Here is a 20295-nt window from a genome sequence, read left to right as displayed (position 1 = left end):
CTGATTGCCTGCCGTGTAGCGAGTGCAACTTCGTGAAACATGGGCCGGTGCTGTGTTCCCGGGTGCCGCGGGGAACTACCAGAATGGTCCCAAAGTACATGTTTATTGCTTCCCAAGAGACGAAGTACGAAGAAAAGCCTGGTTGCGAGCCATTCCACGGAAGGATTTCACACCTACAGAGCATTCGAGGGTAAGACTCTGAAATATTGCTTAATAGGCGCTGGTAATTATCTTAGTTGTGAGCTGTCGCTCCCGGAAAGGCATGCTGTCTTTGTAGGCAATGATATCACTTCTTACACTTATGTATGAATTGTCCAGGAAGCATTTAGTTCTGTGGATGTGCATAAGGCTTGTGTAAAAGCTGTGTAAATATGTAAAAGCTGTTCACTATTCAGACTCTTTTTACTTAGTGTTTTAGGCAATGGAGAGTCATGGCGAATGGCCTTGCTTCATTTTCTCGTGCAGGTGTGTGAACTGCACTTCCACGCAGGCGACTTCATTACGACGTTGTCACACCAAGATGAACTGACAGGGAAAATAATAGAGGTGAAGCGTGACAGGCTACAGTTGAAGATTGATGCTGCGCCTTCTGTTTTTCCAAACTGCCCAAAATACTTGTCCTCAACGCCTGGACGGAGTGAATCGCCAGAGACGAAAAAAGCAAGAAGGGAAAACGCTGCTTTGCAGGAGGCTATGAGGAAGTCACTTCAGTCTAATGAGCTTGAACAGAAAAGAAACAAAGTTTCATCTTACGAGGAGTTCAAATCTAAGTTGCCTGGAATCTGCAACACGAAATTCTGGACCGTTTCTGTCGATGAGCAGTGCGTTAGGTTCCTTCTCATCGAGAATGATCCTTCACCTAATGTGAAATGCGCCTTGGTAGTTCTGCCTGATCTGTCACTTTCTGTTTTCTTGAATGGAGTGAAGCTTCTGTCGCTTCCTTCAGGCAGGATTCTGCCAGCTCAAGTATGCGACACCTCCAGCCTGTCCTTGCTTCTAGAAGAACTCGAGATAGGCTTGCATAATATACCTGAGGTGACGAAAGAGTCGAAACATACTAAAGTATTGCAGTTTGTCGGTTCACTGCTTGCAGACCTCATTGAGGACAGTGATACGACGAAAGAACAGTCTTCTTTGCTGAAATTTCTGGTTGAGCAGATAGAGCTTCTCCTCGCGAAACAGCATGTGTATAGCGCAGAGCTGCTGGTATTCGCCAGTATTTTGAATTCAATTTCTCCTCACGCATATCACTTCACAAGAGCTGCATCAAGAATCATTCTGCCCCATCCTTCCACACTGCGCCGTGTTTGCTCAAATTACAAAGCTGACCCTCTTGTGGAGCAAAATCAACCGCACTGTCTCTCCTACATCCGAGAACGAGTCAAATCAATGAAAGACCACGAGAAGACAGTGACCCTGATGATCGATGAGATCCACATAAAACCATACTTCGACTACAAAGGGGGCACAATAGTAGGATCGTCGGTTCATTCAACGGAACCAGCAACAACAGCCCATGTGTTCATGGTACAATCACTCCTTTCTGCAAACAAGGACGTCATTCACATATTACCTGTGAGCAAACTGAGCGCAGAAATTTTGCACGAGCATGCTAAGAACATAATCATTAATGTTGAGAAAATGGGGCTCAAAATTATCGCTGTGATAACGGACAACAATGCTCTGAACCGCAAGATGATGTCGTTATTTGCTACAAGTCCTCAGGTGAGCATTGTCTATCCCCATCCAGCCGATAACGCTCGCCCTCTTTTCTACGTGGTCGATCCTGTGCATCTCTTGAAGTGCATTAGGAACAATTGGATTAACCAGAAAAACCCTGGAACATGCCTCTATTTCCCTGAAATGGACTTGAGTGGAGCAATGCCCGAAGGGCCTCCTCGTATGAAAGCTGCTTCTTTCGCAGCTGTGCGGCAGCTTTATTCTTCAGAGAAGACGTCGCTTGTGAAGGCTGCTTACAGACTGAACGCAAAAGCCGTGAATCCAACCTCAATGGAGCGGCAAAATGTAAAGCTCGCTCTCGACGTCATTAATCAGTTTGTTTCAAATGCCCTCAGGACACATGGTTCCGCGTTCAAGATTCCTCAAGCTGAGTCGACTGCTCTTTTCATTGACGTTATCCTCACATGGTGGCAAATAGTCAATGTTAAGACCCCTTGCAAAGGCCAGAGGCTAAGGGACAGCATGCAAGACCCTGTAAGGTCTGTTGATGACACACAGTTAGCTTTCCTGAGCGGCGTTGTGGACTGGTTGGACGCTTGGGCAAGAATAAACATCACCAGTGGCTCGCTGACGAAAGAGACTCACAGTGCTTTGCGACTGACATGCTATTCTCTGGTAGAACTCTCGCGCTACTGCTTAGAAGAACTTCACTTCAAGTACGTACTGCTGGGCAAATTTCAGACGGATGCGCTAGAAGACCGGTTCGGCCGTTACCGCCAGCTGGCAGGATCACAGTACCACATTTCCGTGCGTCAGCTCTACGAATGTGAGAAGAAGCTTCGTCTTCAAAAACTTTTGACATTTCCACGCGAGGAAACAGAGTTTGAAGACGTAAGTGAGGATCTTGTCCCATGCAACTTTTCTGTGGCTGTCAGCGACGACGATATTACACACGCCCACTCTGACATGGATGCTATTGTCTACATTGCAGGATACGCTGCTCATGCTGCTTTAAAGAAGCTTTCATGTTCTGCTTGCTTCAGCACATTGGTGATTGAAAATCGAGAGATCGAAGCGGAAAATACTGCCATGATAGCTAACCTGTCGAGAGGAGGGCTGAAGTTTCCCCAGCCATGCACAGTTCACATGGTACTGATGACTAAACTAGTTGCAGAGAAGTTGTCTTTTGGAGCAACCGCGGAAGATTTTCTCTCCTGTAGAAATCAACGTGGTGTCGTGATTTCACAGACGATTTCCCTCCTGGACGAACACGACATTGAGACATGTGAAAATGGCCACACTGCACAAACTCTCCTGCGCTTGGTAGTACGCGTTGCAACCAACGTTGTTCTAAACAACTTTTGCAAACTAAGAAATGATGCCATACAAGACAATGCGCAGCAGAAGGCCGCAGCCCGGAAAGCAGCAACGCTTAAGAAGAAGTAAGTTTTATTCCCAAGCAATAAAAATGCTTTGCGCACACTTCATTGCTGGTGTCTCGTCGTTTTTTATTGTAAGGGTCAGATTAGCTGTACAAATACTCAACAGCGCAGCATTATTGTGAGTGTCATTATTGCTGTGTGTGAAAGCTTTAAGCAAAACACAATACAGAATAAAACTAACACAATGCGCAGTAGACGGTGTTTTTTTTTTCAATGTTCACGAACTTCTACTTTAACAACTAGATATACGCATGTGCGGTCTGTGCGGATGGATTTTACCGCACGGCAGACATCATGTACGTGATAGAACCTAATAATTAGATGATTAATTGAAATTAACTAATCAATTTTTTATTATAATGACCAATAATGCGAAATTGGCGGCCGTATGCTAAATTGTTTATTATAAAAAACTGTATTAGCAGCTCGAACTTTCTTGACAATAAGGTGTTCTGCAATAAAAAAAATATATAAAGCAGATAAAATGATAGCCTAAGGCGCGCACAAACTAGCGAATTTCTTTTCTGCAGCAATGACAAAAATGAAAATGAAGGAATCACTTATAAGGCAGCTACGTACGGCAGTACCCGAATAGTGCAGACGGGCGCGGCGCGCTGAAATCGCGGAGCGCGGGGCCTGCACGGTCCCTTGGCGTGACGTCACGCGGCCGGTGGAGAGGCCTTAGCATTGAGAGGGTGTTGGCTGCTGTCTCCAATACCGGACGCAAAACTCAACGCCGAAGTGTCTGCTGGCGGAGCGGTTGCCATGTTCCAACGCATACTCAATAGCTTTTAGCTTAAAAGCAGCTGTGTAGCTTTCGTAGCGTCCCATGGCGAAGCGGCACAAAGAGCACGGTGCAACACGCAAACAAGGCAAACGAGGCCTACGAGACACCGGAGAGCTGGAGACACCTTCGCAAAATGGCGTAGTGGTGGTGAGTGGATGAGCGGTAGCGGCGGTGGTAGCGGATGATAGCACAGTACCGCCGCCTAGTAGCACGCACGCCCTACCATGGCAGTTAGTTGTGGCCGCAGTCAATAGATGGCGGTCGCTACGACAAGCAGACGGTTCGCGGCAGTAATTTTGGGGGTGCGATGATTATGCGGGGAAAAAAAATTTTTCCAATTTTTGATAGCCAATGTGGGGGGTGCGAGCATTATGCGAGTAAATACGGTACATACTCTCTACCGTACCTGCACTTCTGTCATGCGGAAATCGACACCGTGGGTGTTCTTCTTCGTCGTGTCCATAAATACGCTCCTGGTATTGCCTCTAATGCCTCCACCGAATGTCTTCTTCACACCGGCAACCAAAATACCCTCCTTGAGCTGGTAGAGGCCCGTCTCACCTCCCAGTATGCCCATCTTGCTAGTACTACCACTGGTCAGCATATACCATGAGAGCCACACCCTGTTTTCCCCACAGGAAATAAAAAAAAGAAAAAGATCCGTGTAAGAGCTGCACCCGAACTTCCCACGACCCACCCGGGAATAGCTTTCGAAATGCACGCACTGTGGCCTCCGCAATAAGCTCCGTCTTCGAGCAGCGGTGCGCTTGATTGCGGAGGCCGCGCACGCGCACGGCAGCTTCCAGGTGCCGACGACGGATGGTGCCTGAGGCCGTAGGTCATCATCATCACCGTCAACTTTTTCCTCCACCGCGAGCTCCCGCTATCCACATCGGCATCAGTATCACCAGCTCCAGCTTTTTGTGGCTATCAAAAGCACAGGAGTTGTGGTAGCGTGTTAGTTCACCGTAGCTGTGGCTTTCGTGTGCTGCCACTGAGCGTTACAGTTTTAACATGATTTAACCTTAATAGCCACACGGCTGGGAGTTTGCTCTCGAACACAGCATGCGTGTGGTGGGCAGGAAATCCGCGTGGCTGAGAAGTGCATCCGACGATGATGCAACCAAAAGGATTAAAAGAGGAACACGAAAGCTGCAAAAAGCACGCTCTCTGAGACAAGCCGTGCAAGTTTCCTGAACTGGAAGAAGAGCTGCTCTGCTATGTGACGGAAGTGCGGAACCACGGCTACGTGCTGACAGCGGACATGCTGTGCGACTTCTTGTAGGATGAGCGTGCACCAGAGCACAGCACCAGCTTCGAGTCTGAAGCCTTTCCAATGCCATGGACGTGCTCCAGGTTGACGCGGCTGAATATCTCTCCGGTCTCACCTATGCCCTTTCAGCTGTTGATTCCAATGGCTGCCCTAAAACAGCTGCCACCAACCACACCTCCTCTTCGGAGAAGGAAAAGGTGGCCCCGCTCACTGCACAGGACCGCTTCATCTCCTTTCATGACATACTTGATAATTCGAACTCGGTTAATTTGAAATCTCAGAAAATTCTGTGGTCCCATAATTTAGAACACAAATTTGACCAGATAATCAGAAGTGGCGGCCTGCACCAGCCCGGTTAATTCGAAGATCTGGGGTGCTACACGGGAATCCCCGATTCCGCCACAAACCGGTTAAGCAACGGCCCCTTGGGGCCGCAATGCCAATGCTTGATATGCGAAGTGCCCCAGCCCCAATACTTCCAGCAGAAGAACCAGTCTAGGGTATGGCTTTCGGACAGCCAAAACGGGCGCCTGCAATTGTCCCGTGACACGGCTCTTCTTGCTCCGCGCCGCGACGGGTTGAGTGCACCCAACGACAGCCTGCACTGTTTCTTTATGTAATGTGGAGGTTGGTGAGTTAGGTTACCGGTACCTCTGATTACTTTAGTACCATCGTGTGTAAGTCAACCTTCCGAGTCATTTGATATGAAGGGGTCAGCCTGAGGCAGTTTTGGGCAAGCGGTGGGTAGTACGTGTCCCATGCCAGGGTCCGTTTATGGCAGGACGCATCGGGCTCCAGGCATCAAAAACAGTCGTTAATTCATATGCAAATCGATTCCGCTACAGAAAACTCGAATTGTGTGTCATTACCAGATTTGTTCACACTGGCGGTCGCTTCCACGGATGAGCGATCGTACTGCAAGAGCAAGCCTCTGATAGAGACTGTTAGAATAGAATGACACCATCGGTTAGGGGCCCCTTCGGTTATTCAGTGCATGCACACTAGCGCCCCGCTATTCCCCTATGCCCCTAACCAATACGGCGACCCCATTCTAAACGTCTCTAATCTCCGATGCGAGCGTCACGCCAGAATCTGACACTACAGGACTGTTTGCGTGCGGCTTGCCGCTATAGTCAGTCAGGCCACACGGCATGCAGCACCTTTTTCGTTCTTGATTTCCATTGGCTTCAGAATGCTGTTCTTGTGACTGCACTGTTATGTGTTTATTGCTTCTTTCAGTTGCGCACATGCAGCGATTTTATCCCGTGGGAAACTACAAAGCAAAGTGCAGCAGCGGGAAATGTAGGGAAAGGGGGGGGGGGGGTGCATCCACTTGTAATTGGAGTCAACATTTTTTTTGGCCAGCAGGAGGCTATGAGTTGGGGGTAGACTTTTACGCAGCAGTATACGGTAATCGCAAAATTTATTGATATAAGGAGCACATTCCCACAACGAAATTTTCTGCCTGGGTACCATTTTTTTGCTTTGCTACGTTAATTCGAAAACCTGGTAAATTTGAACACTTTTTGCTGCCCCAGTGACTTCAAATTAACAAGGTTTTACTGTATGTCTCCACTACCGCCTCAGTTGCCATGTATACCCCCCTGCAAACCGCAAAACCTCTCGGTATCGCGAGATTCTGTGGCGTCAGCTTCAAACGCGCACTTTTCCCACCCATACCTTCTGTCACCTCATCCACCCAGGTATCTATCCCTCCTTGGCTTGTAGTAATAGGTGTGCCCTTTACAATGCACCATGCAATAGGTGAGATTTTGACAGGATCGCTTGCCCTATTGTGACTACTTGACGCGCCCCTTCAGGAGGCTCCAGCGGCATTCCACAAGTAGGCTTTCCCGCACAGCGTAGTTTACAAAATGGGTTGGTGGAAGTCACGCTCGGAGAGTTATGAAGGCGACAGGACGCATTCTTCGGATGTGGGCATTAAATATGTAACGTATTACCGAAGGATTAAAAAAAAAGCGCGATTTCGCATTGCGATTGCTCGAAGCGGGCCGTCTGTCATCTTGTTCGCAGCACAGGTGATATGTGGGAAAGCCCACTTGGGCAAATTTGCCCAAATAATGTGGTTTTGCCACGGTCGAATTTATGAAAGTATGCGCAGTATACGATCGCTGGCGATTATTCGGGAATTTTCTAATATTCGGAAATTCACGAATATCAATTTTCGAATATGAATCGAATATGAAACATATTCGATTCATATTCGAAATTTCGAATATTCGCACACCCCTAGTAAAAAGCTATATTTTGATGACTGAAACCTTGTTAACAAATCTTTAGATAATAATTGCATTCAGTGAAAAACATATCACAGTTAAATCTCGCATGACAAAGGAGCTTACTGAATGTTTTCATGAAGCACTATACAGTGGCCAGTTACCTCCTTATTGGAGGGTTGACGTCAGTGGTCTATTATTAGAGAGGCAAGGAATTGCTGGCAAAACACAACAAGACGGCTGATGAAACGGACACAACAGCAGCAACCTGAGCAACAACGCGAGCGGGACCATCCCTTCCACGCGACGTCTGAAAACAAAGTGCCGATTGCGGAATGCCACCCCAAACGCAGAGTATGCGTCATGTAGTCCGCTCAGCCCTCAAGTATCAGTTTTGCTGGACTAAAAGGCCCATGATTGCCTTAAATGCTGTTGCGAACCCAGGTGCGAAAACGAAACCACACCTTCAAGATTCTCCAGTGCATGGGTTGCGCAGGCTGGCTTGGGGCCTGATGTTTCTGTCAATTTTCTTGTACTCTGAGGCCGAAGGTAAGCAATTTCTAGATTCTGATGAAAATTGAGAACGATCAAAGTGGTCACCCCGAAACAACCGCAGCAGCGTGCTTGTTCCGCACCTTGGCTCCTTCTGATATCCTCCACAATCCGGGCCACTTCCACACATGCCTCGTCTCTTATCATAGTGGTCTAAAATGAAAGGCTCGTTGCCAGTGAGATTCATAGCCAGTTGTCGACTGCGTGGCAAAACACAATGACGTGCTGCATACTGCTGAATGGGCCCAAGCTGCCGCAGTCGCTGTAGCAGTCCTGGACTAGCGGCTTCACCGATGAGAACTCTCAAAATTCTAGAAGCAGAGAATCAACATTTTGTCTCTCTCTCTCTCTCATTTCCTACTCAAAAGTGCGCAGTGGCCGCGCCGCGGAGGCTCTACCTCATACCTGAAAAAACAGTCTTGATTGCATCAACATGATTAAAAATGCAGATCAGGCAGTTATCTTTCTGATAAATTGAAAAGAAGCGTACACAATAGCTACACAGCACGCCACACAGAAAAGAAGGCTTGAGCAAAGTACAACAAATCTAAATACCAAAGAACAACCAAACACTCACGTCTGCTGGAAATGGGACGATCTCAAATTGCTTGGCCACATCAGGTGCAATGCCGATCACAAGTGCGATGACCGAGGTCCCCGATATGAGCAGGCTATAGAGCAGTGGCTTGTTTTCACTCAGGCTCTCCATGAAAGGGTACCCCTGCAGACCAGTGGGCATTTCCATATGCATCTTGCACAATGAGGGAGAAAAATGGCTGGCACACTAAATGCCTGCTTATTTGGTCGCTTGTGGTGCCACCCTTGCGACCTCGCTGGAGTGCTTTTACTACATGTGATAACCATGCAGGTGAAGTGGACAGCACAAACATGCTGAAATCTGGACAGGAAAGATTGACTACTATGTGAGTATCTGACAAAAGTGAAAGCTAAACGCATGCTAACCACCATTAATGTTTCATTATACACACCCTCATCATCATTGCACTTACAGTGCATCACAAAGACTTTTTTGAGTGCTGAAAGTAGTACTACTGTCCCTTCTGACTATCGCTGCTCCCATCCAACAAGCAATTTTGATGCATTAATAAACACATCTCTGTCTCAACAGCTCAAAACTGTTAAGACAGACACAGGCGACTTGCCTCGCACCTGAGAGGGGTATGCTACATCTACACATTCCCCGTTTGCCCAAGAACATGCAAACAAAGAATCCTTTGGCTGTCATGCGTTTTTATCAATGAAATGATAACCTCTGGTTGACATCCTCGGCTGGCGTAGACCCCCTTTGGTCTCCATCTCTGCCACCATGTTTGCTGTCTTCTGCTTGCAGTGCCAGCAAAGATTTTCAGTTAGTAGTATGCATCTGTGTTGTTGCATATGTTTTCCCTGTCTATTTACACCACCTTTTGATTACTAGGCATGTGCGAATAGTGCTTTTTGGTTCGAAGTGAATTCAAAGCAAACAGTAATTTTGTCTGAATAATTTCGAAGCTAGTATTTCGAATAGCTCTGGCACACCAAAAAGGTTGTACAGCACATTAGGCAACACCAAAAAGGTTGAACAACACATTAGGCATTTTCCAAATCATGTATTTTTCAAACGCACAAGGCCATTACATGAAAAAAAAAAAGAGAATGTATTGAAGCTTTACCACACTCATTGAAGCTGTGCAGACTTCCTGCGAAAATGGCCACCGGAATTTGGGGGAGCCGGCCTACATGCGGTGACTCCTGCTAGGCATGCACACCACGTGCCAGGCACCACCCCCCATCTGGCATTGAAAAGGGCACCCATCTCGTGTCTCGTGGTAGCTCCCCTTCGTGCTCAGATGTAGCACTTGTTTTGTGAATTTCACCCAGAGAAGAGCAGCTGCGGCAGCTGCAGTCAGCTGAGGCTCGTTCCGCGGAAGTCAAGGGAGCCGCACATCCTCCAATTAGACAGATTTAAGCATAGCGCGATTCGCTTCTGCTGGGAGCCACTGCACATGTGCAGATTGCCCTGAGGACTCCACAAAGCGTCGGCCTGCAGTTCGGGCGCTTGCCCCGTCGGGACCAATTAGCACATGCACACTGGCGGCGCGCGGAGGTGGATTGCACAATGCTAAATCTCTCAACTTTACTATTCGAACAAACATTCAAAATAATCGAATAAGCACAGATCCCTAGAGATTGTCTTCAACAATGGGAGCCTACTGTAGTGGCACTCATTGTAGCAGGATCTGGCCACATAAGCAAATGAAGAAAAAATTACAGGATTGCACTTAAGTCTGCTTAAGAGAGGAAATGCGAAAGCTTCCCCCTTTCTCTATTTCTCTTTCCATTTATTTCTTTATATTTAATTTCTTATTTTTCTTTTATTTCTGGCAATCATCACCATCACTCTGATTATTACTTTCATCATCATTGCTATCACTAACTATCACTATTGCTATCATCATTATCACCATCACTATCTATCTATAGCACTATCACTTCAGTAGCTATCATTATCACTACCATCAATACAGTTAAACCTGGATGTAACAAACCTCCATATAGTGAATTCTTCGAAATTACCAAGTTTCTGAATTCCCCAGCGCCACCCCTATCGAAGCACGTGTGTTTCAGACCTCCATGTAACGAAGGTGTTGCGGCGGTTGACTTTGATGTAACGAATTGGCTACGCCATCTATCTGTTAGCTAGAGCTGAGCCACTCAAATATGGCAGAACCACGCGAAAGTTTCGTGACGATAAAGCACAAGCTAACATGAGAACAACGCCCGTCGCAACGAGCTGCTGCAGTTGACACAATGCGCCGTGCTCTAGCGGCGTTGGCACATCTCTGGCGCTTTCGCTTTTGGAACATCATACCACGTGGCATTACACAGTTCATGCTCAAAAGCAGCGCGTCGGGAGCAGGGACGGCAGAGAGCGCCGCACGCAAGGTGAGGAGTCCATTTCCTGGGACAAAAGCGAGGGGAAGATGGAGAGGGAACATGCGGGATGAAGCATGTGCCCCTGCGGTCGGTGCACGGCAGCGGCACGGCCACGTGCATTCTCCTCTAGCTCGGCCGCGGTGCCCCCACATCCCCAACCCTTTCCACCCCACTGTGATGGCGGCTGCTGCCGTAGTCGCCCTATCAGCGTGATTGCGAAAAATTTTCCGCTTTTATGACTTCAAATAACGCTTTTTTTCTGAAAACTTTTTCAGAGTGATTTCACCTACATTTATTTCTTATTTTGGTTTCCGTTCTGCAGTGTCCTTTCGACTCTTGTGAAAACTGCATGTAACAAAAACCTGGATTTATCGAAAAATCACACTGTTCAAAATTTCATTGCGACCAGGTTTAACTGTACCACTACCTCTAGAACTGTCACTATCAGCAGCTATCATTATCACTATCTATCAATGTTTTTTTACCATCTATTTACTATCACTATCATTATATACATGTCACTTATCAACTGTTGCTTAATCAACTTTTACATTTCATTTTGATTACCATACAACTTATGATTGACAGTTCATGCGGACAACTTCAGTCCACGCCACTCATGAGCCAAGTCTTACGCATTGAAAGTGTCCCTTAACACACACGCAAACACTCACCCTGTAGTTGATGGCAAAGGTGGAGACCTGAAGTGCCATGGAGATGATGTACACAGTGCTGTTAAGAAGTGACGGCTTGAACTCGTCCTCCCGATCAGAAAACTTTTCGGGCCTGGAACAGTATGAGGAGGACATATGGCACATGTCGTAAAGCAGTCCATTTCTGGAGCTTTCATTACCAAAAATGCCACTGCATTTCATGATGCACTCCCCTACAGAGCTTATTTAGGTCATGCATGCAAGAAGCAAGCCCCACTGTTTCTCTGCTCCACAAGAACTACGCTCAGCCTACCATGACTTGCGCAGTGTTCAGTAACAGGATAATTTCAAATAAGATTAAGCTGGGTGGCTGGTTGACATTTATATTTTCATTTGTCAGTACTGGAGTACAATTAGTTTTGCCCAGAAAAAAAAAGCAAATACAAAAACTCCAGACACAAAGAGGTGATCTGCACTTACATAAACTGCTATTTTGACCAATTTGGGTGTCAATAAATTGAGATTACACTGCTAGGAGGTTATTCAAAAAATTTACAGCCAAACTATGGATGATCTAGTCTTTAACTATAATTATTTTTGTCATTTATAAACTACAACTTTTTTCCAGTTTGCTCTCCTACAGCAACTTCTTTCAACAAACTTTTCTTATAGACATCTGCAATGAGGGGCTCCCTGGGCACTGCCATTTTGTTTGCTGAACCATCATGTGCCTCTCATGACAATACAGTGGAAGTGGAACTGGTTTCCGACAGTCCAGAGAGGAGGCGTTTCGACAACTCCCTCGCCAGATGCAAAGGACTATATAGCAAAACTTTAACTACTCTTATGCAGGTATGCTGGCATGACTGGATTATGAATTAGAAAACGGCCATACGCAGTCGGGGGCCAATCATCAGAGGAGTAGCCTCCGAGAGAAAGCCACTCAATACAAACAATGTGGTGCCCCAGAGGGGAGAAACTCCGCACTTTTCATCGAGAGTGCACGAAGCACTGTGGTATTTGGACCGTAGTCTGCCTCATATCCAATGCTGGGCGATAAGATCAAAGAACTCACCGAGCGGGCGACCGTGCAGTGGCCTCCTGCACAAGGTACACCAGGCTGGCAAAGTGGACTGCGAACTGCAGCAGCACCGTCAGCAAGGTGTATGCATTGAAGATGTTGGGCAGAGGACGTTCACGAGACAGGACTTTCAGTGGCTGCACAGAGAATGAAGGTGCATGCTTTTTATCCAGTGCTCCCAGTTGAAATACCTCCAGTCAAAAGGGACACTGACAACAAACTGGAGTTGGCCTGCATCTGTAGAATACTCCCTTCCAATAAAAAAAAAAAAAAGCTACTTCAGCTACGAACTCAGCTAGTAAAAGACCAAGATAATTAAATGTGGGTACTGCCACCACCAGCTGTTCTTGTGAGCACAATGCGCTGATGCCAAGACAGTGTCTGGCACACATGTCCCTAACGCTAGGCTACAACTGTCCATTTCCAAATGATGATCATGGGCTCCTTCTCAGTCTCAATGTCACTAGCTTGGGTCCAGTGGGTGGAAGCTTTTAAATCCAATTTTTCTCATCAATAAATGAGTTTTGGCCTGTCGGACAAATATCAAAGTAGCCATAATGAGCCAAAGAATCAATTTTGCTGAGAAAAAGTAGGATGGAGTTGTCATCGGCGTCAGCACCTCTCATCTGACACCAAGACATCAGGACCATAGACAAGCATGCGGGTTTCTTGCAAGAAAATGAGAACAACGCACATAGCGCTGCTCACACAGGGGCATACAGCCCATTGAACAAGTCATGCTCAACCAACTCGGCCTAGTTCTTGCTCTTTTAAGCATGGAGCTGTAGAACAGAGTGAAGTGCGTACTAAGTAGAAAATAAGATTTAGAGTGGTTCAGACTGTAAGAGTTTGTGGTAGACATTGCTAGCCCTCTGCTACATTGCAGTATGTGTTATGCATCATCATCACCCGCCTACCAATGCCTGCTGCAGGAAAAAAGGCCTCTTACATAGCCCACAATTAACCCTGTACTGTGCCAGCAGTGCCCACCTTACCCCCGTAAACTTTCTCATCTCATCTGGCCACCAGACCCTCTGATGTCCCCTGCTACATTTGCGTTGTTTTGGGATAAACCTTTACCCTAAGGCAGGGATTCTCAAACTTTTTTCAGCCTTCAACATGTGCCAAGGAGCCCCCCTCCCTCACATTCGGTCGTCACTAGCGTCACAATTGGTTGGTGTTGCTTTTGAATGAACTGTACGTCCTTTTTTCTTGCTGTATCATTCACTTTTGTAAGTTTTTTTTAGCTTTCAGCAATCAGTTTTTTATCAATGTCCATCTCTCACTCATGTTCAGACCTTCAACCCCAAGACAAGAATGCAGAATGCACCTCGTCCAGTCACATTCCCCTGCATTCGCACATTTGACTGGCTGGGCTGCACAAAGAATTATGCAACACCTCGTCCAGCTTTCACTGGTTACCGGCCGCTCTCCGCTCCGGCATAAGCGTGGCATCGGAATTTTTTTTAGTATGAAACCACTATTAGCCACCCTAACCCGGAAAATCTGCCTGTCTGTGTGCAGCCTCTGAGAGAGCCATGAAAGGATAGGAACGGCGCATAACTGGCTCCCTGGGTCAGTGGACACTTCAATCGTGCTTTGAGCTGAGTGGCGGTACAGTTAAACCAGGAAGTAACGAACCTCCATATAGTGAATTCCTCGATACAACATGTCTTTTAATTCCCCAACGTCGCCCCATTGAAGCACATGTATTTGAGAACTCCCTGTAATGAACGTGTAGCGGCGGTTGACCTTGATATAACGAACTTGCTAAGCTGACTACCTCTTAACTTGTGCTGAGTTAAGAAATTTGGCAGAAAAGTTTCCCAATGATAAAGCACAAACCGACATGAGAGGAACGAACGTCAATGATCGCAATGAGTGATCATTGACACAATGCTTTGCACTCCAGCGCCATCGGCGCATCTCCGCTGCCTTCGGTTTCGGAACGCCATACCACGCGGCACTACAACAGTTCATGCTCCAAAGCAGCGAAAAATGATAGGGCATAGCAAAAACGAAATGGCACGAGCAGTGCACGCCCATCGCCGCCGCATGGTTCCTCGAGTGAATCCGGTGCCGAATGCTCACGTGCGTTGGGACTCTGGAGCGGGGATGGCGGAGAGAGCCAGCGACACAAGACGGTGTTGTGGTTTGGGCTTGTTAGTCTTGTGGCACGGCTAGAGGGAGCAGCGCAAAAAAATGAGGACAAACAGTCGGTGCCTGTCCTACTAACGCTTCTATGTTTGTCCTCGTCTTTACGTGCTGCTCCCTCCATAATGCTAGAACTTCCGAATGTTCGATATAAAGCATAATTCACTCTATTAGATTTTGTTATATCCGGATTTGACTGCATGCTATATGGGGAGGTCGGCTTACAATCGTGTAAATATGGTATATTAATTTTATTTATTTCATTTTCATTAGTTTAATCTTTAAAGCTTTGCTATTCTTTAGACCCATCATTCAGCTTTGCCTGTCTAGGTCCTCAGCCATCCTCTGCAATTCGTCCCTAGTTAGTGGGGTGTTGTCATCACCAAATCCAATATTACTAGCTTAAAATTTATTCCGAATCATTGCCAATCCAGTGTTCCAAGTACCTCCTGTAAACATGTAGTGAACAGTAGTGGTGAGATTATGTCCTCTCTGCCTTACACACTTCCTGATTGAAATTTTACCACAGTCAGTCCAATGAAAATCACACAAGTGTAATAAAAAAGTGAAAGATGGTGCCAGTAGCCTGTAAATTGGTAGAGTGTTCCTAAAAGTGTGCCGCATGTTCACTAGGTGGCAGCAATGTGAAGATACAGAAACATTGGCACAGGAACAGTGTAAAAATGGCCACCCCAGCAGCAACTTGCATCAGGAGAAAACAGTGTTCTGCTACAGTCGAGCCCGCTTATAACAAGCATGAGCATCACGCGGCGTCCGTTCGATATATCCTGAAGTTCGCAGTAAGTGGACCACAGCTTTAAGGGGGGACACTGGTCTTAGACCTATTTTCCTTATTTTTAGTCCAATCCTAATGAAACTGTATCACATTGCAGTTTTTTATACTAATTTCAAATATGAAATAGCTTTTTAAAGGGACACTGAGGAGAAATTGAAGTTGGCTTGTGTATCAATAGAATACCAGCTCCTGATCACAAAAAACGCCGCTCTTACTGAAAACAAAGCTCTTGTAAGGTAGAAAATAGCAAGAACCAAAATACAGGTATCGCCACCACAGGCCAATCTCGCAAGTACAAACGTCGTGACGCCATAGGACAAGAGACGCCACCTTGGAGGAATTTTCCATCCTACTTGGTTTCGCGAATCACTGAGGCTGACAAAGGTAGGTTGCGCAGATCAATATTGAAGTAAGTTTTGTTTTAAAACCAATAGTGCACTTTTATCACACAAGAAAGGCAGGCAAAAGACAACTTGAATGTTGGAAGCAAAGAAAACGGATGCTTGGCGGCGCCACAGGCGGCCAGGAGAGTTCGATTTGTTATGGCGCTTCGCGTCTATGAGCTTTGCGTGCCCCGTGGTTTTGTTTTTGACGCGCTTCGATTTACAAGCGCCGAACAGCAGAGGAACTCCAAGTGCCGCTTCAAGTGCTAGTTAACCTTTGAAGGAGCCTGTTAAGGCTTGTCAGATGATCGCCACGGTCGATGAAAAGCTATGATGGCACGATGGTCGGGGATCGTACAAGGCAGCACTTGTGTATTCGCACGCTTGCCCGGCGAAACATTCCCGGCTGTACCAGTCAACTTCAAACTACTTAACGGAAATCGTTTATTAGGGACGGGAGACATGGTACAAGGCAGTTCAGAAAAATTGCCGATGGCCTAGCTCTGTTAGGCCAGGATATACCAAGCGAAAGCGCGGAGATTTCTGCATCAGAAGAGTGCATTCACTAGATGCGCCGTCGTGGCGGAGCGGTAGCGTTTCCGCCTCATACGCCGAAGGCCCTGGTTCGATTCCGAACCGAACCTCGCCACCGGACTTCTTTTCTTTTATTCAGTGACAACGGCGGGGGGTTTCAGTGGCTCCCATGGATGCCGCCGCTGAATACGTTGGTTAGCGGTTAAGCGCAGGCTCTGTTAAGGCGCGTTTATGCTGCGGTGAGGCGCGCGCACGCTGCATGGCGAAGTTACGTCGGTCAAAGCGAGACCCTCTATACTCCAACTGCGCTTGACCGCCGACACGTTCGGCGGCTTCGGCGCACTCTGACCGCACTGGCGGGGAGATTGGAGCATGTATCTATGTCGCGCCGAGTGCGCCGGCCGCCGCTGGCCCGGCCAGACTGATTTGGCTCCGCGGCGAAGTGCGCGTTATATTCAATAGCTGCGGCAGTTGGGCGGAGCTGTTTTTTTCGAGCTCGGCTATTTTAATCCATTCACAGTACATATCTGAAGGTACATGCAAGTTGGCGAGAGAGCCAGATCCAGTGGACCCGTTGGATCTAGCGGAAGCCATTAAAGCGTCGTGCGCCGGCTTTGGTTTCAAGCCGCAGACTTTAAACGCGACCGCCCTCGAGCACCCATTTGTTTTTTGTGGCAAAAAATAAATAACTTGGCCCCTGCAACCGTGGGAGACCTCGACGCCGCCTGCTGCGCCGTGAAACCGCGCCGTTCAAGGAATCACAATCCGCTGTCCCCAAAGCCCCGGCCAGCCTCCGATGGGCGCAAGGCGCCGACCTTGTCCTGGCCCCTTGCGACTCCCCGCACTGGGGTTATGATATTTAGTTTGCAACGGCTGCTATCTGAGGAAGGGGGAAATCACCCGCCGGCGCCTAAGCTAACCGTGCTCCCTCAAAAGCATCGCACGCTCTGCGGGGCTGAGGTCGCTGAAATGCAGGCCAGAGTTTTTGCGAGAACTACGTCGTCGGGTTTGGGAACGGGATCCATCTTAACGCTGGCAAGACGCCGGTGCAAACGTAAACGAAGCGACGGTGGCGACCCCCGATAGATGCATTCAACGTGCGGAGGCGATAGCTTTCATTTTGGCTGCTGCTAGACCGCGCCGCTAGCCGCCAGAAATCACGGAGTCTCCGTTTACGTCACGTTTCACGTCACTCCGTTCTGTGTCGTCATAAGAGTTCTCCGTGTCGTCATAAGAGTTCTCGAGTTTGAATCGGAGTGGTGGGAAAAAAATTTTCAACTTCGAATTCAAATTTCTTTGAAATAAATGCATCTTTCGCTCCCGGACAAGCGTCAACAAAGCCATGAAATGCCGAACTATCAGATATTGCTAACAAAAAAATTTTGATAGGGTTCTCCTCAGTGTCCCTTTAATTAATTCTTTAGTTCCTAAGATAATCAATTTTAATTAGTCATTTATTAGTACCTCGGTAAAAAAAAAATGGCTCAATAAAAAACAATTTTTAACCCATGGCTACATAGTATGGTGAGTAAAGAGTGCAATAATCAAAACAGTTTTTCCATTTTGCCCTCATTAGTATTTTTACAGCCCTTAGAATAGCAGCATTCAAAGTGTGAATATCGTGCATTGATAAGCTTCGCAAAATTATAAATTCTTGAAGCGTGATTGAACAACTGTGCTTCGATTATTGCATACATTGTGCCTTCACCTTCCCTTAGCAAACAGTATGACATGTCTATTTGACCTAGACGTTGAGATATTGACGTACTAAGACAGCCAGGTGTCCAAAATTATCGCGGTGTTAAATCGCCTGCTCCTGAACAAATTGAGCCCACACAGTGATCTAAATTTAATATTATGGTCAAAACACCGTTTTCCTGGAGGAGAAAACTGGTAGAGTTGAAGAATAATAGCTATAGGCTCCAAAAATGTCATTTTTAAAAAATTGATTTTTGGGTCGTTTTTTGGTCCCAAAGACCAGTGTCCCCCCTTAAAGACTAGGGGTGTGCGAATATTGCAATTTTCGAATACGAATATGAAGAAAAAATGCCTTCGAATATTGAATCGAATATAGAATATCTGGTCAGCACAAAAAATAAATTCAGAAAAGATAAACAAGCAAACATTGCTGCTCATATTTTTTTCAAAATAGTGTATGGCATTTGCAACTGAAATAAACAAAACTAGACTGCCTGAGCACCGTATAAAAAAAATCATGATGTGCGCAGAAATATATACTACTTAATTGAACAGCATAACAGTATCCAACCTGCAATGTGGTCTTGCAAAACGAAATCCATAACGTGACAATACTCGAAACAAAAATAACATGATGGCTAGTAAAACCTCATTAATTCAGAGTTCCAAGAACCGACAAAAATGCCCTGGTTATTCAAAGGTCGATTTATAAAATGCCCCGCGGCCCCGAAAAAAAAAAAACTACCGAAAATGCGGTAGTCTTATGAGGTGGCTCTATCGTGCAAACGCCTGTAATCATGTGACGAGCACCGAGTTTTGGCGTGCTGGAAGACATCGCAAACGTAAGCGAGATGGGAATGCACATTGACGTCGGAATGGCGAGACTGCTTCTAAAAAGGAAAAAAAAAATTGACCAGCGACGCGTCAGTCAGCGTCTGAAAGCGGCACGGTGCTGAGATTGAACTACTGGCGAACGCGCGGGCCGACAGTTGCCATTGCCCCAGTCGAGTGGCGAAGCTCAGAAACCAAAACTACGTGGCCAAGTTATTTTTTTTTAGCTAGTGACCGGGGCCCACCGAACTTTGTCACGCCTGCCGTTACGCCCACTTAAGAGGTGCACGGGTTACAGTGCACAATGTAATAAATAGGCGGGATTTTTAGAGTATCACTTGCCCTGTTATGACACCTCGACTTGCCCCTTCGGGAGCCTCGCGCGAAATTCCGCAAGTAGGCTTTCCCGCATAGCGTAGTTGACCAAAACAAGATGGTGGTGGTCATGCTCAGAGAGTTAAGGTGACAAAACGAAAGCCATGGGTGTGGGCATTAATCAGATAACATATTACGGAAGGATAAAAAAATAAATGCGCTTTCGCGTTGCAGTTGTTAAAAGCGGGTCGTCCCCCATCTTGTTTGCAGCCCGTGTGGTATGTGAAAAAGCCCACTTGCGGAATTGCGCACGAGGTCAAGCCTAGCGGCATCGGAATGCGATCGGTCCACGCGATAAACGATGGAGAAGAAAGAAAACAGGGCCTTTATATTGTTTTCCAAGAGCTTTGAACTCTATATTCAGATAATTTGCCCAGATATTGCGCTTTTGCCACAATTAAATTTACGAAAGTCAGCGCGGTATGCGATCGCTGCCGAGTATTCGGGAATTTTCGAATCTGAACCATATTCGATTCGTATTCGAAATTTCGAATATTCGCACACCCCTATTAAAGACAGTTGCTTGTCAAAACACAAAATTTTTTCTTTACGAAAAAGTCCGTGATGGACGTCTGTTTTTGCAGCGCAGGTCCGATGAGGGAGGTTTCTATTCTATTCAAAACAGAAGCATGCTCTTCGCCGTAGCCCTTGGTATAGACAAGCTGTCTGTGGCTCTCTATGTAGCCCATTGCTAGAGGCGTGCTTATGGGTGTTGGCTCCGAAGTTTCATCCTCATCTGATTCCTCCGCGTCACTCTCGTCCCGCACTTCTGAAATGATGCCCTCGTCCGTGCACGGTGCCGCGGTCTCAGCGCCGTCATCGACAGAAATAAAACCATTCCGACCAATGTCATGACCCCCCATGTCGGAGTCGACAACGTGC

The 20295-nt window shown here is 46.8% G+C and overlaps 1 protein-coding gene across 2 annotated transcripts in view; it reads right to left on the bottom strand.

The window, feature by feature from the left end:
* LOC144116146 (endoplasmic reticulum transmembrane helix translocase) overlaps positions 1 to 20295 on the bottom strand; it is a 191704-nt gene that overhangs the window by 12741 nt on the left and 158668 nt on the right. For both annotated transcript variants that reach the window (XM_077650849.1, XM_077650850.1), the window contains exons 22-24: positions 12637 to 12779; positions 11583 to 11694; positions 8549 to 8692 (exon numbers count right to left, since the gene is read on the bottom strand). In XM_077650849.1, the coding sequence (XP_077506975.1) occupies positions 8549 to 8692; positions 11583 to 11694; positions 12637 to 12779 (399 nt within the window). The remainder of the gene's footprint in view (positions 1 to 8548; positions 8693 to 11582; positions 11695 to 12636; positions 12780 to 20295) is intronic.

Source organism: Amblyomma americanum, chromosome 1 (genome assembly GCF_052857255.1).
Source record: "Amblyomma americanum isolate KBUSLIRL-KWMA chromosome 1, ASM5285725v1, whole genome shotgun sequence".
In the NCBI taxonomy this organism is placed as follows: domain Eukaryota; kingdom Metazoa; phylum Arthropoda; class Arachnida; order Ixodida; family Ixodidae; genus Amblyomma; species Amblyomma americanum.
This window is presented reverse-complemented; position numbering and strand designations above follow the sequence as displayed.